This window comes from Sciurus carolinensis, chromosome 5, assembly GCF_902686445.1.
Source record: "Sciurus carolinensis chromosome 5, mSciCar1.2, whole genome shotgun sequence".
Taxonomy (NCBI): domain Eukaryota; kingdom Metazoa; phylum Chordata; class Mammalia; order Rodentia; family Sciuridae; genus Sciurus; species Sciurus carolinensis.
Genome location: NC_062217.1, coordinates 117,993,788 through 118,019,421, shown reverse-complemented (window position 1 = coordinate 118,019,421; position 25,634 = coordinate 117,993,788). Strand labels below are relative to the sequence as shown.

The window sequence follows — 25,634 nt, the reverse complement described above, 5'->3', positions numbered from 1 at the left end:
AACAAATAATTATAACTTAATACATTTCTTCTTTGAAAAAGTAAACCTAGAAAGTTTTGGCTAAATGACTTAAACTCTGAGTGTTTCTGATTTTAAATGAATAGGTTGTATGAATATCCTATAAAGACCACCTCTTCCTAAAATGCTTTCTACATAGTGGAATGATTTTAAATCTAATTATCACATGTTTTAGGCTAGGATGACTCAGCTTCCTGAGGCGGAAAAGGAAAAGATTGCAGAGCAAGTTGCTGATTTCAAGAAAGTAAAGAGCAAGCTGGATGCTGAGATTGAAATATGGGATGATACAAGCAACGATATCATTGTTCTTGCCAAGAAGATGTGTATGATCATGATGGAGATGACAGACTTCACGAGGTAATTATGTTGAAATTATGTATAATATTGATAACGGTTGGAAACATTTGTCACATTACTGAAACTTCTAATTTGTCTGAGTGGCAGATGCTAAAATTGGTAGTGAAAAAAGAAATAATATAAAGATAAGGGTGTAATTCTAGAGGTTGTGGTAAGTAAATATGGCAGAGTTTCTCACAAACTGACAAAGAATTTAGACACCACTTTTTAGCCTGTCACTTTCAGGTTCCTTGGGGATCTTTCCAGCATATCATTGGGATTAGTGGAATCTTTTGCTGCTGAGATAGTAACTAGATATATTTAAAAAGACAATGACTTAATGATAGCAGTGAAACAATCAAGTTTTGTGTACATTCCAAAAAAATAAATGTTGGTTATAATTATAAAATGACATTTCACAGAGCTAATAAAAGAGAAGTGAAATACATAGTGCTTGCCCTTGTAAAGTATACAAAATTACAGAAATTAGCATAAGTAGTCTTGGAGTAATTATAAAAGTCACAGAAGAATACCATGCTGCAGACCTAGTAAAAAAAGGAAACCATCCATTTATAACACCATATACTATACACAAAAATAGCCTTCAGATGAATTAATGGACTAAATCTAATATTAAAATCATAATTAATGGAGAAAATGTACACAAGTCTTTGATATTGATTCAGTTAAAGTTTCAAGCATTACAAAGAAAGAACTCATTAAATTGAACTATTTAAAAATTCTATGTATCAATAAAGTTTTCTAAACAATATTAAAATTTAAGTGGCTAACTTGGTAAGCATTTGCAAGAAAGAACAAAAATGTGTGATGCCATTTATATATAAAGAATATTAGTATTAAAAATAAAAATATCCTAATTCACCAATTTTTCACCCATGAAAGATATGACTAATAAATTTTTAAAAAATATTTAGCCTGAAGATTTAAAATAAAATCTTTTAAATTAATAAAATTGGCCAACTTTGAAAATAGACAAGGTGTAGAGTGTGATAGTAAAAACCAAAACTATTAGTATAAGCCTCAATTTGACAATATGCATGAACTAAAGACCTTTGTAAACATTTTATACCAACATCATCATCAACATTGTAATCTATATACACATCAGGGAATCCATCCCAAATAAATAACCTGAAGTAAGATTTTTTATGTAAGAATTACACTGCAAAATTTTTCAAAATATTAGGAAAGTTGGACTGCTTAAACTAATGATGAGTTGCTGTATGGGAAACAGTTCACTGAAAATAAAGTCAAGATTTTTTAAAAGGTTTTTAATAAAATGTAGGATATTTAATGAAAAGATAAAAAGTAGTCTAATCCAAATTGTTTAGTATAGTATATATGTATGGCTCTTTTCCTATGAGTATTTATTCTTTGTTTTGTATTTGATCAAAATCATTATTTATGACAGAACTCAGGCCTACTTGTAGTCCCTTGAAAGAAAATCCACTTTCCAAAGGTAATGGCAATGAAGATTTAACTGCACATTTCACTGGAAAGTAAAAAAAAAATGTATTTGTGATATGTTGTTATACATAGAATTTCATAAAGAATTCCCTTTAGATATCAGTTTCTAGTTTTTCTTCTTAAATTCTTTACACTTTTTTTCAATCATAGTTCTATAGCTGCCGAATGTCCTCTCATTCTTTTTCATACACAGAATAATTCAGTTTTGACTTATGCCTCAGTTTTTGCAGGGAAAGATTCTGAGCAATCTCTTGGTCTCTATATTTCATTTTCTCTTTCAGTTTGTACCCCTCTTTTCCCCAAATATAAATGTAGGTATTTAACATAGACATATGTAAAATAGATATTCATATGCCTATATGTAGGAAGCAAAATTGTATTCAATGATATTAAATAAAAATCATGTTTTAGTAGGTACATTTTGGATAATTTACAGTTTAGCCTTTTTTTAAATTGCTCTATTACTTATAAAATGCATTGATATTATGTGACAAATATGCATTCATTTTTTTAAATTTATAATGAATTTTTACACTGACTCAAGGATAATGACTGTTGAATAAATTTAAATCATTCTGCACAAAGTTTACTGAAAGTTAAAAATCAAATCGGAGCACAAAAAAAGCTTTATATGAAGCCAGCTTTCAAACCTTCTAAGATACAGAGAATAGTTTAAGTTTTAAATTATCTTATATCATATATACACCAAATTCCAACAAAACTACTGATGGTATTCAGTCATTGTCATGACCCTGTGTTTCTAGAGGGCAGGAACTGAGATGATTAAAATGGTCCATAGAAAAGAGATTCATGAAAAACAGTAGATATAACACAGAAAAAAAATCAAAACAAGAACACCTGACATTAAGTGATAAAATACCGAACACAGGTCTGGGACTTGGTATTTTATAACACTGACTGTAGGGGAAGAGATTAAAATTCAGTGGGTTTAGAATTGGGAGCTTTAGAGCATTTTCACTTTTGACAGAGAGGTTACTCTAGAACTATTCCAGAGATTGGGAAATACCAAGGATCACAGAGAAATAAAAGAGAATTATAGATTATGCCTCTTTTCCATCCCTACCACCACTACTAAGAGCATTATCCATTATGTAATAATGTACTCCATAATACTGATGAAAGAGAATGTTCTTTCAGTAGAAACCCTTCCTGATACTCACTGTAAACAAAGCTATAAGAAGATAAAGTGGGAATCAAAACAACTCAGCTGATGAAACCCCTCCCTCTAAAAACAAATACAAAAAATTTAAAGTATACCATAATGCCTTTAGCTGAAATAAATTTCAAAAAGTAAATAATTGGAATTATATACATATATTTTATGTCTCTAGATAAATAGATAAATATGCATATATTTTAAAAATCTATACACAGAACATAAAAATGAAAAGAAATTAACCAATAATGGGAAACAATAACAACAAAAATGTGGGGATAAAAAGAAAAAACTTGGGGGGGAAAGATAAAGGATAAAAGAAGCAAAAAAGTGACAAAGTATCCAAAGGGAATAAACTCAAAAGAGTTAATAAATGATGAAAAGCAGAAATAATCCAGAAATAAAGCAAATGACCATGAGATAAAGAAGAAAATGATCAGAGAAAAAGAGGTTGAAATGGTAGAGAAAATCAGTATGTTTTTTTTCTCTTACACGTAATTACTGACTTTTTCTACAAATGAGGATTTAGATCACTTATATGCCTTTTTACTTTGTTTCTCCCCTCCTTTCTAATTCTTGATAGTTTGATACTTTCATATTTTTACTGTATATGTGAGGCTCAATATTTTTTAATTGATAATTTATTTCTTGTTACATATTAGTTATAGTTCAACTTCCCACTATGTATGGGAAATAAATACATTTTATGTTTTTAAAAATTTTTTTTAGTTGTTGGTGGACCATTATTTTATTTATTTATTTGAGATGCTTAGAATCCATTGCCTCATACATGCTAGGCAAGCATTCTACCACTGAGCCACAATCCCAGCCCCACATTTCATGTTTTGCAAAAGCTAAGTGCCCCAACATTCCCACAATCTATAGGTGTCACTGCCACAGGCATCCACAAACAAAGATACTGTGTGTTCAAATTTCAGGAAAGGCAGAGTAAGGAAATTTATTTTAGGTTCTGATAATCTCTTCTGCTTGAACTGAATCCAGAGTCAGCTACATTTTAGCTCATATAAACTTCAATAAATCTATAATTGTTTTACAATGGATGAAACCTTATCCTTTTTTATTTCCAATTTTATTTCAGGAGTTTTTTTTTCTTGGACACTATAATATTTTTCAGAGGTTAGATTTAGCATTTTTATATCTAACATGTTCCTTAGTTCTACGCATGTTACATTTCCTTCATTGCAGGTATTTAAGCTATTCCTAGGGTTCTGGGAGAGCAGAGGACATAGTTGGCAGTGCAGTATTTATCAGCAAGTAGCGACCCATATAGATAGCCTGCATACAGATATTTAAGTAGCTATATAAAAATAAAAAAGAACATAAATAAAAAAAGAATTCTCTATCCGTTCTGAAGTGCCATTAGATGTTCTATTTTCTCATTTTCTTCAAATGATATTTTATTAATAAGGGACATAATAACAGCTATACTTTGATGAATGGTTAATGTGAACTACCAAATAATAAATACATGTTTTCTCATGTTTGTCCTAAGGATAGTTTGATTGATTATTGAATTTCCCTTATAGAGTTAAAGAAATAGTGGCAAAACAAATTGCTCATGAATGTATAAGTGAATTAGTTTTGAATTGGAATTGGTTCAATTTTAGAACCTGGGCATTGTATTGCATGTTTTTTGTCCTGTGCTAACATAGAACAAAACCCAGCCCATGAGTGAAACAAATGGGCATATGATATAATGTATTGTGTGCTTCTAGCTATACATATGTTAGAGTTTTAGATTAGAGGGTGTTCCAGTGGAGAATACAATAAAAGGAGAAGGGAAATATGAATAAGTGAAACATATTAGACTTCAAATGAGATGTGAAGATTGAATTGTGGAGGGAGATAATGTAAGTAAGAAGACATACAAGAATGGAAGCCAAGAAGTGGGAGTGTGAGTCAGATCTGTTTGGGTTCTCTAAGAAAACTATATAAATAAGGGGAGACATCACAATAGGCATGAAGAGAGTAATAGGTTTAAAAAGGCATTTAGAAATAGTTTTTATTTCCATAAGTAGGAAATAGGAAACTATTCAGGGACTATGATCATGGAGGCATGACAGAAACAAAATCTAGGATCCATCCATGGGAAGAATAACAGGAACTGTTAGGTGGCACTGCTATCAGGGACTCAACCCATCAGGGTCCGGTCATGGTTGAAGATCCATACAATTTGCAAGTTCTGTTACAGACTTTCCTAAATGAGAAAATTTAAATAAATTCCTAGGAAGCGTACTACACCAGAGTTGGATTAAAATTCTATAAAATTTGATATGGCCATTTCTGAGTGTTGCCAGATGTCACTTTCACACATTTGGCATTTCTTCCACCCTAAATTAAAGACATGGAGCAGGTTTACTCTAATCATTCTGTGCAGTTACAAACACAGCAAGACATTTTGTCACTACCCCCTGTGATACACTTATTCTGGAGTAGAAAAGTCAGGGACTATAGTTTTAAGGTTTTTCCTTGATTTAGGGCCAGCCATATACTTATATAAGCTGTTATGCTATTAACACAGCTTTGGTATCTTCTAACAGCACCACATTTCTTTATTTAGCCTCTAGTACTTTCTAGAACCAGGAATTAAGACTTGCTAGAAGATGGCAAGCCTTTTCTCTTTGCATTAATTAGTTTTCCAGGAAAGCATCTTACAGGATTCTGCTTAGAAGGTAAAGGTCTGGAGCCAGGGCTGGGAATATGGGTGATGTTCCCAATGTTACATTTAACAGTAGGTATTAAAACATTCATTTTCTCCCTTGATGTCAGTAAAAGTTACCCCATCCCTAAGATAAGCCTAAATCCTCCAATGCAAAAACTTTATTTTATCCCCTTCAAAGAATGATCTCCAGAATTTTGCTCTGGTGAGCAAGGGGTAGCTGTTGAGTGGTGTGTGAGGGAATAAAATTGCTTATTTCAGTCCCTCCCTTCTTCCCAGTTCCAGCCAAACATGAATCATTCTGTATAAAGTAAGCTTGATTCTTAGTTTTCCCCACTGTTGGTTTAGACTGGTTTTCTTAAATGGACTCTCATTACCACTTCTAATCTGCTTTTGAGTTTCCTAATATTTTTCACTGTTATCTTTTCTCTCTTTATATTCTATTCTTCCTAGTGGGTTTAGGTTTTTAGAGAAGAGAGAAAACAAAACAAGCTCATCCATAGTATGAATGAAGGTTGGAGAGGGAACAAAATTAGATGCATGTGTTAATTTGTTATTTTACCAGGAAGCCCATTAGAATTTTTTAGGATTGTAGAGATTGTCTCTTTATGTTATTTTAAAATTACTTACTAGGTTTTTTAAATAAGTGATGGTCCCCTTTTTTTCTCTCCCTTTAAGAAAATTCTGTCCAAACAGTATTTTGACTACGAACTTGAACAGTTTCTACATTACATGACTTACATAATAGTTGAGAACATTTAAATCTTTTTCCTTATCTAAGCAGGAGACAGGGTCTAGGTAAAACTTTCCAGATATCTAATTATATCTTATGGTCATATGGTAGGTATTTTTTTAATTTGCAGAAAGTTATGAAATGAAAGACAAAAACTTGATAACTTTAGTTCAAGGAACAACCATCACATTCATCTTTGCAAAAAAAAAAAAATTCTAAGAATTTGCCACCTGCATTGTTAATATTGTTAAGGTTTAAAAATTGAAATTAACTAAAGAGTAGTAATACTGCTCCAAGCACTAATATTTTTTAAACTACATTTTTAGAAATATAGTTTCCTTCTCATCAGGAAATTTAATATTTTTAAGATGAAATGTGATGTCCATTTTTATCTGAAAAAATGGTTTATTAGTTTGATGAAATGCATACACTTTGCAAGAATTCCCACTGACTCATTTACTGAGAATATACTGGATATTAGTCAACTGTCCTTGGTACTAAAACTATACCAATACCTACAGTGAAGAATTTTGAGCCAGAGAAGCAGCAGATAGAATGGAGGAAAAGATGAGAGCAAGAAGATGGGCCAAAGGCAGGCAGAGGTGAAAGATGAAGATTGAAAGGAAATATTACAGGCAGGAGTAGACATGGTAAAGACAGAAGTTCAGTTCTGAAAGGGAATGTAGAATGTTGCTAGAACTAAGATATAAATAAGAAGAGTAAAAATATCAAAGGTTTTCTCAGTAGAGTTTTCTTACCAGACATCTGAAACTATCACAAATGTTGAATAAGTGTCTAATAGTCTATTGACCAGGTAATGAAAGAACAAGAAGGACCTTCATTATTAGATTGTCTGCATTTTAAAATTCCATTCTAATGTCATCCTGAAGAAAACTTTGGAGAGAAAGAGCTTCAGAAAATGGGTTGACATGTCTGATAAATCAGCATGGATTCTGTTTTCCTTATCAAAATGGTGCTGATGGCTTCCTGATACTACCCTACACAACTTCGAGAACCAATATTTATCAATAAGAAAAAAGCCTGCTTATATTTTGATTATTTATAAATTTTAAGAACTTATTTATTAATTGTCATCCCTTTCCTGCTAATGAACCAATCTTCCTCATCCAAATATGGACAAACACAAGGTTATTTAAATGTCCCTGAAATATTAGAACCTGAAAAATATCCATTTGTATTAAAATATATGCCCAGTCATATATGTAATAAGCATGGGAAGAATACAACTTTTTATTTAGTTTTAATTAGTTACCCAAGAGAAATATTTATGCCATATCTTCTAAAGGCTAGATAGAACTGGCTTATCCTGAATACTTAATATTGCAAACAGCAATTCTGATTTTATATTTCTATAATATCCCTAAGCTTTTTTTCAGAATGTTGGCCACTCCACTAATAAACCTAACTGTCTGCAAATGAGGCTGGCATTTTGTCACCAGTAAGTATAGTCTATTGTACTCATGTGTTTACCCAAAATATGGAGGAACATGGAAAGTGTAAGAGGCTTCCTGTGTGAAGCACTGAGGTTTCAGTTTTCCTTATGTCCAGGAAAGTTTCAGATCTGACTGGGCAATGGCCAAAATGCATGGAGGTCTGTTGAACTGAAGGGAAAAGCAAAGAGAACTTAAACTTACAGTAATGTTATGTTCATTGTACAAAGAGTTCTGAGGCAGCCACAGAGTGATGGTGGATGAACAGGACTGGGAGGTGGGTTGCATTTTTCCTCACCTCCCTTGGAAATGGGCTTGTATTTGTGAGACATTTCAGCTTCACTTTCCTTTTCCACAATTCCCCCCTGAGAGATAGAATAGAAAATGAGCTGCAAGACCAATGGAAATTTCATCTTGCTTCTATTCAGCAAGGTTTTCAAAATTAAATCTTTGTCATTAAATAGTTGGTGTACAAAATCTTTGTTATGTTCTATGTCCCACATTCTTTTGTTTGTTAAATGAAAAATGTCTTTGCACGTAGCTCATTTTGCTTTGTGAAGTGAAACATTTATATTATAAAATAATGTAATAACAATAGCAATTTAAATGTGTAGCCTACAAAACAAAGGGAATAAGAAATAATGGCAAGTTTGTGTTTTTTTAAAACAGTCTAAGTCTTATGATTTAAACTATAAAGGGAGAGAAATCTAATTTTTGCTTTATTAGACAAGGCTACTAAATGCTTCCCTTATATGGTTTATATATACAAATGTCTAGCAAATAATTAAAAATATAAAATACCAAATATGAGACATGTAGGTCATCTAAGATTTTGAGAAAATTTGTCTGACTTGCCACATACAAGTTTAATAAAATTCATTTTATGTTGGAAATAAATACTATTTCAGTATTTATATTATTTATAAATAAAGATTACATTTAGAAGAAAGAATTATTTTCTGCTGTGTTCTTCTGTGATTAGACTTGAATGTTTTCTTTGTTGGGCAGTTTACTAGAGTAATTATGTTATTATCATTGCCTTTTTCATAAATATTCTCCCCATAAAAAATCAGTTTATCTTATTGTATGGAGTCTCAAATAACTAGAAATGTTATTTAGTAATGTAAAAGAGAAATGCCTTAACATAAACAAAAATGATTTTGTCAGGTCTTTTTACATGATTAAAAAATCCATATATTCTTACATGATAAGTAAAAGGCAAAAATAGCTTAAATAACATGTTAGTAATTGTTTATGAAAATGAACTAGAACAGCCCAAACACCCTTACCTGAACTCATCATTGCAATTTCTTATTGTAGTTATCAGAGAATCTGGTAAAATTGCTAGGTCAATTTCCAAGTTGTAGAACAGTTCTCTATTGTGTGAATCTGCAGAGATTTCAAGTGGATAGATTTAAATTATATATCATCACAGAGCAAAAGAGATTAAAGTATTAAAAATATAGGGAAATTAAAGACCACCTGAATGAGAACAGGCAGAGACTATTAAGACCTATAAAGGACTCAGCCACTGTCATTTCCTTCTTTCCTTTTCATTAATTTTATTATAGATTGACACATAGCATTTGTACATATGTATCAGGTACATTGATTAATCCATGTCATTCATGTATATATTGGGTAGGATCCATTTAGGATAATGAACATATTCCCACCTTAAACTTTTATCATCTCTGAAATGGTGAACACATTCAATCGCTTGCATTTGTCAGAGAATCAGCGATAAGCAGGGGAGATTGAAAGCTTAACAAAAAGGCTTCAGGTGTTTTCTGATTGGATATTGTTTAAATAGTGAAACTGTAGGTGGGCTAACTAGAAGCAGCGCATCTCATGTGATTGACTTGTGGAGGATATTTGGCTTTCTCTGGTTGTTTGCTGAATTAGAAGCTGGGCAAATATAGGCAATCTGATTCTTTAACTATGCCCTGCCATACTGGGTCAATTGTTACAAAGATCATGGTTTACCTTCTTGAACAACTCATTGCAGTGTTGTAGATCAAATTCTTTTGCTATTGTCCATTTGTACACTCAGGCTCTCAAAAATGTAACTGATAATCATTTATTTAGGATGGAGATAGATCTATAATTGTGAGATAATATTGAATCAATTTTATATTTAAAAATTAAACGTTTATTTTTATAGTAAAAAAGTCAATGTGAGATCATCTATGTCTTGAATCAATGGCTCAATTAATATAAGTTACTTGTTTAAAAAAGAAAAAAATAGTGAGGTATTCCAGTGGATGAACCTTTTTGTTAATATAACTAATTTTATCAGGTTTATGCCTACTGGGTTTCAAGAACCCTAATCAGAGTAGTTTGGATTTATTTGGTCCTTTCTAGTACTTCAATAAATATATTCTGCCAAAAGATATCTTTTTTCATATCTGAAATCTTAAGTTCCCATTCCTGAGTCTCTCTTCTAAAATCTTTAAAGCCTTATTCTCAAACTTATTGTGTTCTCATCCAAGATCCTTCCACACTCCATCCTCAAATTCATTTACTCATTTCATTCTTTAAAATTTTATTCAGCTAGACCACTTGGTTCCTATTTTCTTATAGAAATTTTGATGGTTCTCATGCAATATGATACCCAAAATTTTAACTTTGCCTCATTCTAAACCCCCACTTTCTCCTGTCTTTTGCTTAGACTTCAGATTGTAAATTTCATTCTTCTCCCCACAAAAGACCAGGTAAGTGTTTGTCCTAGTAGATGTTATACAGAGAGGGAGCCTCAGAAAGACACTAAATTCTTACTATTCTGATAATTAGTCGCTTAAGCCACTTTTAATTTGAATGACAGTCAGGAAAGTGTGTACACCAGCACAAGCATATGTGGACATGTGTGCTGACAGTCCTCTCTCTGTAAACCTCTCTTTTACTTCCTCTATTCTACTTTGATTACATATGTTTGCTGTGCCTGCTCCATCCTTCATTTTGGATTGGTACTCCCCTCAAAGGCAATCTTTTATATTTACTTTATGACATAGGAATTGACCTCCATGCCCATGTTTTGGCCACTTACAGATTTACTGACTGGGTCCTTTCTGCTTGGTCTTGACAATAGGCGCAGTGGGAAATTGGGTGCAGGGTGATACTATATAAACCATTAGTTATCATTATCATTATAAATATCATGACGCTTAAATGTGGAAATGCCTTTCCTTGTTCACACAGAGTGGCTATTTAGTGATTTTACTTTCTCCATAGGAACTCACTCTGTGCTTTCAAATTATTAATGTACTTTGTTAGACTCTGTCTTTACTATAAATATAGCAGTTACACCACAAATGCTAACTAATGGAATTTTTATTGGAAAAAAAAAGTTTTTTGACCGTAACAGAAGAAATAAAACATCAAAAAGAATGTAAACTTGTCTACGCCACTTTTTGTGGAATTCTAAAATTCAATAAATTCCATATCAGTTCTGTCCTCTAGATGTTTCTTCTGCCTGTTCACATTATTATTTAGAAAATTTTGAAAACAGTAGTCATCATTTATTGTGTTTTCAAATTATTTTAAATTTTCTAAAGAACAGTTTCACAAAACTTAACAGAGAGGACATGGGACAAACCCACATGAGGCACCATGGGGACATGAGAAGGTTTAGCAGAGACATGATGGAAATAATTTTTTGCCAAAATTGCATGGATCAGTCATTGTGAGAACTAATCCATGGTGAGGTGATACTACAAGAGAATCAAATAGTGAAGTGTAGTTTTGTAGTTTTGTGATACAGGTCATGTAGGCAGAGGAATAAATTAAATTATATTCTACATTGCCAGAAATGAGGAAGTAAAAGCTCCTCAGGTAGGCACTTCTGATAAATTACAAAATAGATGTGAAAGGGTGCTGTTTCAAATAGGTCTGAACTTTGGTTTGCTTTGCTTTTGATTTTTTTTTTCTGGATAAAGAATGAAATTATAAGCCAATGGACCCTACACCAATAAACATAAAAGATCATTCCTGTTATAATTATAGGCAAACCCTAACTAAAACCTTGATATCCCTTGAGATCTATCTCCTACAAAATATTTGATTAGAAAGGGCAGATTCTAGCATTGCAGGAGTGTCAATTTGCCAGCTGGCCACCATGTGTTTGACTGGTGTTTAACAATGAATATTGGCTGACCTCTGCTGAAGAACACGGATAGTATCTGGGTACCTGAGGCAATTGCATCCCACAAGTGAAAACACAATCTTTCAGGTTTGTAATGGAATACCGAGAGATGTCAAGGTGAGTCACATCACATAAATGTCACCTGTTCTGACAGTGTTCAGGACATCTGCCCATGGTGCTTTCCTTCTGATTTTCTCCTTGTATAATGAAGAAACTCCAAGATGCCACTAGGGACTGGTAGTCGCATCAATAGAAAGGGATATTATATATTTTAAACCTGGCTCATTTGTTAGAGCCAAGGGCAGACACTAAATTTCAATTTCCCTTGATGAGAGCAAAACTCATTTAATATAACTGAACAAAAATATTAATCTAAGAAAAGGCACAAGTAACCTGATAGTACTCTTAATAACTGTACTGTCAGTGGATGCTAATTTTAGGATCAATATTTGTCCCTTATTTTTAAATTTAAAAAATGTTTTTAAATAATTTTTATTTAGCAAATTTCTTATAGTAACACATAGACAAATGGTTCAATATTTAGAAGACAACATTCTAATATTTTTTCCAAGTAATAATTTCATTCTCTTTCTTTCCTGTGTTTCCCCCCCTACATATCTTTTTCCAAGTATTATGATTAAATCACTTATCTTTTAATTTTTCTGGGGTCCCTATTTTTTTCCTCTTTTCATGGATATCACTTGCCATTACACCTTCCAGTATCTTTTCTTCTTTACTTCTACCTCTCCAGCCTGAAGTAATGATATTTTTTAATTTTGTCCTTTTGTTTCTATAGTTTGCTACTCTTACATTGTCTCCTAATAGTCCTGTTCACCTCCCACCCATCCTCCTTATTATCTATACTTCTCTTTCATCTTTTGACATGTACTTCTTCCACATATGATACTCTTTATCAGTATTTCACAGTGATCCTTGCCTTTTATTTTTGCCCAATTTTGCCTCTTTTTTTAATAACACTTGCTTCTTCTATCTTCATAAGTCTCTTTCTCCTTACTCTTATGTCTCCATATCACCTCCTTCCTCCCTCATACTTGATAAGTACTTATTTTCTCTACATAACTAGCATTTAGAGACTTAAAGTTAATATATCAAAAAATATGCCATCATAGAGACAAATAAATTAATCAATGGTGATTAATCATTATCAATGTTGAAAGTGCACAGATACTGGAGGCTGTGAAAAATGATGGGAATTGAGAGAGGATGGTGCATCCAGAAATATATCATTTTGCTAAATGTATATATTATATACATTTAGTCTAACCAGGGAAGAAAAATAGATAATTATGAGACTATGGAAATGCTAATTTTTTCCTTTATAGTAACCATTTTACTATGTTTGTACCCTATAATATCATGCTGCATACCCTAAGTATACAAACAAAAAAATACTAAAACAAGAAAAAGAAAAGTATCCTGGCTGATGTATTATCTCAGTTAAGTCTTGAGGCAGGAATAGTAAGGGATTTCAAAAGTTCTCTAGGTAAAGAGGATAGCATGGAAAAAAAAATCAGAGGCACAAAATAGCATGTTGGAGACAAATGAGCAATCTGGCATTGCCAGACTATAAATAGAAAACAGAGTATGTGGAAAAGAAGCTTGAAATTAGGAAGAACCTCATTATGGGAGGAGGTTTTTACCATGCTGAGAAACATGAACATGATCAGAAATGCATTTAAATCCAGACATGGCCATCATCAGCTCTTTATTTTTTACCAAATATTCTTTGGACGGATCTGAAGTATATAAGGATGAACTTACATCCCAGTTGAAGGCTATTTTATTAGAATCTGAATCAGAATGACAATAAAAAAAAGGAACAGAAAGAGCAGATTCAAAAAATTATTTAGATGAATAAATGGAAAGAATCTGATTGCTGATGGATGTGGGAAAAAGTTCAATTCCCGGAATCTACATTTAGTGATTAAATGGAAGATAATATAAGCTCCTAAGACAACATGGCATAGGAACAACTTCCTCCCTTGCAGTTCTTCCAGTGATATTGGTAACTTGTATTTTTTAAGTGCACTGTAATTTTGAAAGCTTTTACCCATCCATTATTAATGTAATATTCATGAGAATCCTCTGAAATTAACTGAGCAGGTAGTTTTAGCCACAATTTTCAGATAAGAGCATTGGAAAAGACTCTTCTCAAACATATATCCTGGGGACAGTAGGTTATTTAAGTGCTCACAACTGTTTACAATTAGTCAGGGTAGTCCTAGCTGGCAGTCACACTGGTGGAATCTACTATAGGTCTCAGTAATGTAGACATGAAGGCTCTGCCTTCAGAAACATGAAAAAGATTAGAGAAGACAATCTTCAAGAGCAGCACCTTTCACCTCTGATTCATTGCCACTAGAATGTGAACCATTGATTTACTCCCACCCCAGAAGTTTCCATCACCATCAGATAGAACCCCTTCAAATACAAGGAAGACATCAATTGGTTCAGAATTCACCATTAGTAAGGAAATAGTTCATATGCATCTAACATTTTATGGAGTATGTTTTATATATGTGTTACATATGGGCATAGACTGTATTAGTGATTTGCAGAATCCATCTAATGATACCTTCACATTTGTTGCAGTTTATCTTGTGTCCCTGTATTGTTGTAAAACAGAAATAGACCTTATTTTAAGAGTAATGTGCATAATTTTCAAGCTGGTAAAGATGTAGAAGTGCATGGGAGCTCCTCCCCTTGGGCCCAATCCCATACCTTGTCCTTTTCATCCCTTCTGTTTGACTGCTCCTAAATTACATCCTTTCTAATAAACTGGTAACATTTCTTTTAAAAGTTATGTGAAAATGGTTTGTATAAAAGAAAGAATTCTATGTTCTCCAGCCCAGATGAAAAACTAGAGAAATAGCTTTTCCAGCAGCAGTTGACACAGGGGAGGAAGATGACAACAGAGGCCTTTCCTGTACTATCTTCATTTTTATTTTTCAAATGGGATATGAACACATTTTAGGAGCAGGACACTCCATCATGACCTAACCTCTTTTGATGTGTTTGAACCCACTTTGCTATGAGAATGTATCATAGCATGTTTCATTCTATTTCTAGGTGGTGTGCATGGTGAGGGTCCTTGAGCAAATTTAGTTCTCATTCCTCATATCCCCATTACTATGAGAGCTATGTCTCATATTGAAGTTTCAGTTTAAGATGAAAATTAATTATATGAATTGTGTGTATTTATGTATCTGGTAGGCAAATGAGACAGAATGGATTAAATTATGATTCATATGAGAAATTTGGCAACAGCCTAACCTCATAAACTAATTGAAGAGACTTGTCAAATTATACTTGGCAGCGTAAAATCTTGGACTGAAAGTAAGAGTTAGATCAAAATTAATCTGAGTGTTGTTTATATCAACCAGTATTTATTCTTTCAACCAGATGTATTCCTCAATTCTTCTGACCCAGAAGGGCTCAGGAAAAGTGAGTTTGTCAAGGAGCAATTATTTATAAGGATCTTTAATTTTTCTTATATTATTCAAATCTGAATTATTTTAAATTTGAAACTACCCTATAAATTCTGTGTATCTCTCTAATAGGTCTATGATAGAGACAAGTCCAAATAATTCTCTTTTCTAAACTTATAGATGCATTCAGCTTGTATATGTGGATAGTTTTAACAAAAGTGAACCAAGGATTTAGAATAGTTGTTCTTAAACTGTAATCAGAAATTCCTGGGGAGATTTCCAACATACATTATTTTTCTCCTTCTATAGACTTACTGAGTCTGAATGTCAGGGTATAACAATTGAGAGTATTTTTAGCTTCCCAGTTGATTCTGTTGTGAACTGTTTGAAAAATACCAACTTGAAATGCATTATTAATATTATTCATCATCAACTGGAGAATTATATAGTACTTTCCTATCATCATGGACATGTGTTAGTACTAAATATAGGTATGTGCTTGTAGAACTACAAAACATCTTTGGATGTTTTCCTCTAGAGCACTGAGGCTTAGGCAGAAGTGAAGGAGATATTTATTTTTGACTCCATAAAATATATCCTATATATCATTTGAAATTAATTTTTACTGAGCTTTTAAATTACAAATGTATATGTGTGGGATGGTGAGTGGGAATGTGGGAATGAGTACATGGGTGTATATAACATCTAAGAATATAGAAAAGTATGACATTTTATTATATTCTTTTTGACATCAGTTAAATTTCTATATTTCCTTAGAAAAACTTTTTCCACGTTTAAGAATCATCAATTAATGTATACAGTGGTTAGCCATGCCCATCTTTTATCTCTGTCCCATTCTTAACCTCTTTGTATTATCATTTATAGAGGTCTCTTTATAATGCAGGCCCTTATGCTAGACTGTGGGGCTATGAGACAAATGACGTATGGTTCAGATGTTCTCAATAAAAAGATAAAAAAAAAAAAAGAAATATGTGTAATATAGACTCATTCCCAAGTGTAAAATAGTTAAAAATTTCAACTGAGAATCTAATAATTTTTTTTTTTTTTACTAAAGGGAGGGTGACAAACTCCATCATTCCTTCCATTCCTACTATTTTCTTTCCCCTATGTAGAATGTGACCTATTTTCTAAAATAATTTATGCATCCATTTATTTCAAATATTTGCATCTACCAGAGTACTGTAAAGTTTGGCTTAGTTTTTGTTTATTCTAAATTCTTTTTTTAAAATATATTGTTTTAGTTGTAGGTGGACACAATATCTTTTTTATTTTTATGTGGTGCTGAGAATTGAACCCAGGACCTCACACATGTTAGGTGAGCTCTCTACTACTGAGCCACAAATCTAGCCCCTATTCTATATTCCTAATGGCTTTCCAGATACCACCTAAAGGAAGATAGAGGTGAATGGAAAAAGAGTATTTTTTAGCTATACATAGTCTTCAATTTCCCAGGAATGTCCTCTGTACACTTTTCTATTTTGCATATTCCTTAGAAATGCACTCACTTTCCATTTATCTATTTAAATTACCCTTCCTGATCATTTTGAACTATGTAATTTGGCTTGCAAATACATGTAGAACACAAGTGGGAAAAAGTTGCAAAAGGTAAAAACACAAGGCAAAGGAAAAAAAGGATTTGATTGTAAATTAGCATTGAGTGAAATTCAAACAGAAAATGCATGCCCCAAACGCAATATACTTGTCAAAAGTAGGATGTAAATATGACTGTAAGCTGTTTGACTCAGAGTGATTTAGAATAGTAAAATTGATTTTAAAAATATAATTAATGTTCAGGGCACGCATAACCATGTCTGTTTTGCAGATACACAATTCATTTTACATTCTTAAACCAAAGTTCAGGGTTTTGCTTGTGGGTGGCATCTGTTTTCTTTTCATGAACTTTAATTGGCTAAAACTGATCCCTTCTCATTCAAGTGAAAAATGTCTAGGCCACAAGAAATTGAAAGTAAGTGGCTATTAAAGGAGTTCTTCGGAATACAGTACATAAATAAGAGTTTTATAAATGATATAAAACAAGCAAATGGCCAAAATAATGTTCATTTTGAGATTATGCAAATGAAGATAAGGTGTAGAAGCTAGCTTTTCAGTTCATCTACATAAACATGTTTTTCCCATCACTGAGTGCCAAGGATACTGCTTCTGCAGCTCAACTAAGGTAGAAATTGTGAAGAATTGAAATGGGGATGGTGTTCACAAGCCCCAGATATGCAACAGTGAATGCTTCCTTTTGCTTCCCTTTCTCATAATTCTCTGGTAGAGTGAATAAGAGATTGATGATAACTGAATTTGAGAGGAAGTGTACTGACAACTTCACAGTTTGGGGCAGTCTCTGCTGCACGGCATTTAAATATTTTTCATGTAATGCTCAGGTTAATAATTTAGCACTTTCTAAACTTGCAAATGTCATTTGTTATTCACCATAAATACACATAAATTAATAGAAAGAGTACTTTAAAATCACTTGCACTTACACTACCTAAATTGATTATCCAGATCACCTGCAAAGAAAATAAAAGTAGTGGCTAATAATGTATTAAGTAACATTGCATTTCTGAGCCTGATGTAAATTCTTTACTTTCCTCATTTAAGCAAATCCTATGAGGTACACACTGTTATTACAGATGAAGACCCTGAGGTATGGAGAAAATATATTAATAACTCAAAGTCTCACAGTTGGTAAATGCTAGCGTTAGGACTTCAATCCAGACTATTTGACTCTAGAGCCTGCCCCTAGGTATTACCAATATATTTCAGGAGAGATTGTGCAGTTATATAATTTCTAATATATGTTTCTATATGACATGCAAAGGACCAAAATTTAAAAAGTCATCTTTTGGAGACTGAAGTTATAGGAAATCCATATTTAAGATTTTTTTCAGACTTCAGGTTTTAATCAGATTCAGAAAGTTCTTCCATTTCAAGTCTACATAATTAATATAACACCATAAAACAACATAAAAGCCAGTAGGTATGAAAGACTAAGACCTATAATCCAGTTCCTTCCTTTTGGCAGGGTCACAGAGCCCAGGAGAAATACAAACCCATTGAAACAATAGGGAGAAGGCTATTGTACATACACATGAATGTATGCATATACCTGCTTGTATACATACAAAGCTTGGAGTTTACATAAACAATTAATGCCTTCTGAAATGAATTATTAAAACTTCTAGAAGTGAACATTTGAGATAGGTCTACAGAAAAATCAAAAGGATGACATGAATATGTCAAGTTCCAGGGTCAGAATGGAGCAAAAATCGCTTCTTCCAAACATTGTGGTATTTGGTGAGTCCCTTGACATCTCTGAGCCTATTTTTTTTCTCTTATAAATTAAAACTAAAAAAAAATCTGTCAAACGAAACTGTTAAATGTACTCTATAAATCATAACTATATGTGTGAGACTATTATTAATCATATTTTATGTTGATATTTCATGAAATAAATGATTTTATATCATAGCTATTGCATGTCACATTCCTGAGCCATGGTTTAAAGTTATGGCAAGATAAAGCAACTAAAAAATGAGAACTCTGTAGGGGTGTCTCATAATATGTTGCAGAGTACCCAGAAAATATCAGGAATATGATACTCATTTGGTGAATGAATGAATAAATGGGTAAAGGAATTCAAAAAGTGAATGAATGCCAAGTTCTGATTTTTGTTCAAGTCTTTCATTACTCTGCCTTAAAGAGATTATGACTTCATCCACTGGACTGTCGGGGGAAATTCTGTAGTTTCATTTAAATCTGTCATGCTGGCCTTGCTCTCAGAATCAATGGCTATTATCAGGCATTCTCATTTTAACTTTGTTTTATTTTCCTTTTCTTTTAAAGTTCTGATTTGTTGTGTTTCACCTGAAAAATGCCTCTACATAATTAATAAATAATTTAAAGAATGCTTGTCACATGCAAAAGAAAAATAATGGTTACTGGTTGGTAATTATTAATGTGCATTTCCAAGTCCTTTCTTATTTCCTCTTCAAGTATTTTTAACATATCTTTCAAGGAAATATTGTTCAATAAAATCTAACGGTATATTTGGGCATATTTTAAAATGACTTTTTTCTCTCATTCTCATTTTCCTTTTCTCATAAATTCCAAGATAAAACCATTTCTGGCTTTTTTATATTTAGCTGTCCTTTTAATCACTGAGGTTTCACTAAATAATTAGCATTTTATAATTGATCATCTGCAATCATTTTCTTTTACTTCCCATAATTTTATATCAGTGTTTTCAATTTCTTTACTACCTCCATAACTTTAAAAACCATTCTTTCATTGACATTTTATTAGGCAGTATCAGCCTGCTGTCATGAAAACAGCATATATCAGAACTTCCAGTTTGTGTGGTGAAAATATAGAAGTTGTCTTACCTATTTCTCCCTTTCTTGCCCCTCTCCTGTTTCACCAAATAGTTCAAGTAAACCTGTTTCACTTTGCAAGAACACTTTATAACCATTATTATGTCCCTTGTGCTTTCTTCTATTGCCTGATTATATAAGTTAAAACCAGTAAATATTATTTACATTATTCAGACTATAAATGTTGTTCATCATAAAGAGTGGTGTGCTAAGATTGTATTTTCTTCTTTACAAGTCCAGTATTTTGGTCTTATGCCACATAGTGGAGAATTTGTGCATTTTTGTGTGTGTATTTATTCATTTAGTAAATAGTTACAGGGTATCTTCTATTTGTCAGGCACTATATCAAACTCATGGAAGATAATAATGAAAACTACAAAGTGCCTGACCTCATGGAGTTTATATCCCATTGAACGGTGATAGACAATAAAGAGTGGCTATAATAAGTAAATAAATTAGGTAATATTTTAGAAAGTGTTATGAAGAAAGGAGCAGATGAGGAAGAACAGTATGACTGGGGGGAAGTTATAATATTAAGTAGTGTGAACAGGATAGGTTTCATTTGAGCAGCAGCTGAGGGAGATGAAGTTAAGCCTACAGAATATAAGAAAAGAGAATTTAAGGCAGAAGTTACAGTTAGAGGGGAAAAACCTACCTAAGGAAGGTGCATATCAGTGAGAGTCATGTAAGCAAATTAGTGAGTAATTGAAGATGAGGTTAGAGACGTAATGCAAGGGGAAGGGACACAAGGCAGATCACATGAGGACTTTGAACTTTACTCTGAGTATCGTGGGGCATTCAGGGTTGTAGGCAAATGTGTTTACTGCCCTGTATTACATTTTAAAAGGGTCATTATTTAAAAATTTTTTTTTATGTTTACAGCCTGCATTTTCATTCATTGTACACAAATGGGGTACATCTTTTTGTTTCCATGGTTGTGCACAATGTAGATTCATCCCATTCCTGTAATCATACATATACATAGGGTAGTGATGTCTGTCTTATTCCACCATTTTTATGACCCCCTCCTCCCTCTCATTTCCCTCTATGTAATCTAAAGTTCCTCCATTCTTCTCTCACCCTTACTTCCCCCCTGGTCCCATTATATATCATCATCCACTTACCAGGGAAAACATTCAGCCTTTGGTTTTTTGGGATTGGCTTATTTCACTTAGCATGATATTCTCCAATTCCATCCATTTATCTGCAAATACCATAATATTATTATTCTTTATGGCTGAATAATATTCCATTGTATATATATATATATACCACAGGTTTTTTTCCATTTATCTGTTGAAGGGCATCTAGGTTGGTTCCACAATCTAGCTATTGTGAATTGAAGCTGCTATAAATATTGATGTGGCTGTGTTACTGTAGTATGCTAATTTTAAGTCCTTTGGGTATAAACCAAAAGGTGGGTCTATTCCAAGTTTTCTGAGGAATCTCTATACTGCTTTCCAGAGTGGCTGCACCAATTTGTAACTCCACCAGCAATGTAAAAGTGTGCCTTTCCCCCCACATCCACACTAACATCTATTATTGTTTGTATTCTTGATCATAGTCATTCTAACTGGAATAAGATGAAATCTTAGAGTTTTTTAAATTTGCATTTCTCTAATTACTAGAGATGTTGAATGCTTTTTCATTTGTTTATTAATCGCCTATATATGGTCTGTAAAGTGCCTGTCCAGTTCCTTGACCCATTTATTGATTGAGTTCTTTGTATTTTTGGTGTAAAATTTTGTAAGTTCTTTATAAATTTTGGAAATTAGTGCTCTATCTGAAGTGCATGTGGAAGATTTTCTTCCCTTCTGTAGGCTCTTCCATATTTTTAAAAAAATATTTTTTAGTTGTAGATGAACACAATACCTTTATTTATACTTACGTGGTACTTCAGATCAAACCCAGTGCCTCACATGTGCTAGGTGAATACTCTACCACTGAGACACAATCCCAGCTCTGAGTCATTCCTATATTGAGGACAATATGCAAGAGCAAAGATAAAAGCATTGGGATCAATTAGGATCCATAATAAGAATGCATAAAAAAACATGATTTGCCCTCCATCAATGTTAATTCCTCTTTCTTTTTTAAATTTTTTTTTTTATCAGTTTTATATGTTTTATCTTTCTGGAGCTAATGTTGGATTCTCTTTATTGATTTTGTATGTCTCTTAACTTTTTGCTCAAAAGTTCCTTCTCTTGGTCTTGATTTTCTCTTCCCATTCTTCCACTGAAAGTAACTTTAGTTTCAGAATTTATTTTTCTTGATCTTTAAATATTTTTTATTTTTCTCATTGAATCTTATGTATAAACTACCTTCATAAATCCTTTCCACAATATTATCATTGAGAGTGTTATCTGGGCTAATTCAGTTTAGACTTTTTTCTCTCCTTTTCCTTCAATAATTTCTGCTTCCTTGACACTCATTTTCCCTTGTTTATATTACTATTTCTTTTCCATGTTGAAGGCTGTCCTCAAATGTATGGTACCATTTGGATCATTTATATTTACAAATAAGTGAAAGAAAAGTAGACTTGGGACTCCATACACTTAGACAGTCTTGTCTTAGTCTCCCTTGACAAAGAATGAGTAGGACAAATCTGGAGAACTCTAAATACTTAAATGTAGGATGTCAGCATTTTTATTATCAGAAAACTCAGAATATGATTTTTATATTTCTTTAGAGGAAAATACTTCTTCCTTTCAGCTAGGAGAGAAATGTTTGACTGTAAATTTTTTGGAAAACTAGGCAAAGAAAGGATATTGGCAATGGAGTGGGTCAACTCTTCTAAACAGAATTTTAGCCTTATTTTTGCGCAGATTGCTGTTTCCCAGTCTGGATCCTGTATATAATGGTAAGCTGAGTCTTCTTTCACTGTTGAGCATGAGGAAGTACAAGATTACATAAGATCCATGCTCTTATGTTTGTTTTAAAAATATAACAGATTTTAGACCTAAGGCAAGAAGATTTTCCTAAGGAAGTGACAATTTTGAGGAGAACTAAGTAAGAAGGCATAAACAAAATGAAAACAGTAGAGAGCATATTCCTGGAACAGCATGTCAAAGACCTTATTTCAAGGAGGCCGTATAGGGAGAAATGAAGGAATGGTATGCGTCTAAATTTCTTCTTGTTGATTGCAGCATTTTGGATTTAGTGTTATTAGCAGCATGACTGTTACACAAAGTACAGATAAGAACTTATTAATCTTAATGAAATGATTACTAAAAGAAACTAGTAATTTCAAGCCCCTAGTATGTATAATTACCTTACATGTTAATCATGATAATATTATTCTGGTTCTCCAATTCATACATTTGGAAATTGAAACTCAAAGAACATAAATAATTTGCCTAATGCCTTACAGTCACATAAGGTAGCACCATAACAAACTCAAGACTGATTTTTACACTGCATCTCTTTTTTGTTAATACACCACCACCTGAAATTAAGCCATAGTTACAAAGATTAATATGATAATCTTTTAAATTCCTATATTTCTATAACCATTTGTTGTTTGTTCTTATTTAACTTATTTCAGTATTTAGCATAACAAAACAATTTACCAAAGAAAGATAACATTTTCAGAAATGTTAATATTAAGCCATAATAATTGTTAGAAGTTGATAACATCACTTAGAAACACCATTTTCATACAGTATCCTGCTACTTCTGATAATTAGAGCATAACCTTGGAAGATTTTTATAATTAATTTTTTATTGGTGAGTTGTAATTATATATAATATATTAATTGTGACATATTTCTACATGTACATAATTTGGTCAGTATCATTCCCCATTACCTACCCTTCTTCTTTCCCCTGATCCTCTTCCTTTACTCTTCTAGTTTTCCTTCACATTTCATGAGTTACTTGTTCATTTGTTTTTCTTTTGTCTCTGTAGCTTCCACATATAAGAGAAAGCATATGCCCTTGATTTTCTTTTTTCTTCCCCAAGATATAACAATTTTTTGTGCAAAGAGTATTTTTCCAATACATGTTAAGATAGAAAATGTATATGAAGGCTTTTCATGGAATAAAATAGCAAAAAAATTTCTAATACAGTAAACTCACAAATTTTTATGTCAGAGTAGAGGAGTATAGATAACTGAAAATTTCAAATAATCAGCAAATTATCTTTAGTTTCACCTCCTGTTCTATCTTGGTAGAGATGGAAAGTCAGATTGTCATGCTGTTGTAGGGGTATAAATTTCATAGTTATGTCTATGGATGTGTAAAATGGAAATTTATTTGTTTATGATGGAACTTAGGTCTTGAACCTCCATTTCAGTTATTGTGGAGAATGTAAGGGTTGGGGATATAGCTCAGTTGGTAGAGTGCTTGCCTTACAAGCACTAAGGCCCTGGGTTCAAATCCCCAGCACCACAAAAAAAAAAAATTGCATGAGAATGTAAGCAAGACATTTAGAAGTCAACATAGATACTAGTGAATTTTGTCTCATCCTTTATTTTTTTCCTTTCCTTCTTCTTATTTCCTTCTCTCATGTGGTAATTTAAGTTTCGCTCAGGGCAGGATGGGTCAGGTAGTTCGTTCAGTCATATGTCATACTGTCATTGGTCTTGAGGAGATTTGGGGATGCTGTTCTCCTTTCTGCCTTGACAACTTTCTCCATCTTCCCACATCTGCTGTCCAGGATGTGCCCTAATCTCCAGTGTCTATATCCTTCACGTTTACTAGGAGGATCCCTCCTCCAAACCATGCAGTTCAACCTAGTTCTTTGATTCTCTCTAGACCTTTTGTACCACTTCTGGAAGAATGGAGTACTCTCTCATACCATATCGGCCTGTGGAATCCTTGATGGTCTTGATCTTCTGAATCTGGCTTATCTTAACAATGCTTTCAAGTTCCATCCACCTTCCTGCAAGTGACATATCAATCTTTTTTTATGACTGTACAAAACACCATATATATATATATATATATATATATATATATACATATATACATATGTTTGTGTCTGTGTGTGTGTGTGTGTATTTCTTTATCCATTCATCTGTTGATGGCCACCTTATGCTGGATCCATGCTTGCTATTGTCAGTCACACTGCTGTGAACATGGGTATTCATATATTCCTATAGTATTCTGATTTCAATTAGTTTGGACAAATACCAAAGAATTATAGCTGGGTCATCTGATGATCCATTCCCAATCTTTTGAGGAACCAACACATTGATTTCCATGGAGTTTATACTAATTTAAAATAACCCTCGGAGATTTTTTGAACTGATTGTCTTCAGATTTATTGGGTGACTTTAAAATCTTGTATCAGTAATGCCAACAAAGTGACATAAATACTTTTATAGGATTTGTTCACAAATAAGGAAGAAGAAAGCAATAATAAATGAAGACACTAGACAGTTTGGTGCTTAGTATCATAGGTGAAAGAAATAAGGGAAAGATTTATCATTCAAATATGATCTGGTAGAATACAAACAATTTACTTCTATTTTCACTAGAAATACCCCTTTTTGATCCTGCTGTAATTTAGATGTTGACAAATCTAATGATACTGATGTTTTACTGTTTTGGTAAAATTTTTTTTCTATTATTTTATTTTATTTTTAACTGATACATGAAAACATAAAAATATACATAATGTGTTGTTTTGATGTACAAGTACATTGCATAATTTTTGGGAGGGCACAGGAATTGAACTCAGAGGCACTCGACCACTGAGCCACATCCCCAGCCCTATTTTGTATTTTATGTAGAGACAGGGTCTCACCAAGTTGCT

The 25,634-nt window shown here is 32.7% G+C and overlaps 1 protein-coding gene across 4 annotated transcripts in view; it reads left to right on the top strand.

The window, feature by feature from the left end:
- Ctnna3 (catenin alpha 3) overlaps positions 1–25,634 on the top strand; it is a 1,721,400-nt gene that overhangs the window by 1,584,495 nt on the left and 111,271 nt on the right. For all 4 annotated transcript variants that reach the window (XM_047553944.1, XM_047553945.1, XM_047553946.1 and 1 more), the window contains one exon: positions 194–375. In XM_047553944.1, coding sequence (XP_047409900.1) covers positions 194–375 — 182 coding nt within the window. The remainder of the gene's footprint in view (positions 1–193; positions 376–25,634) is intronic.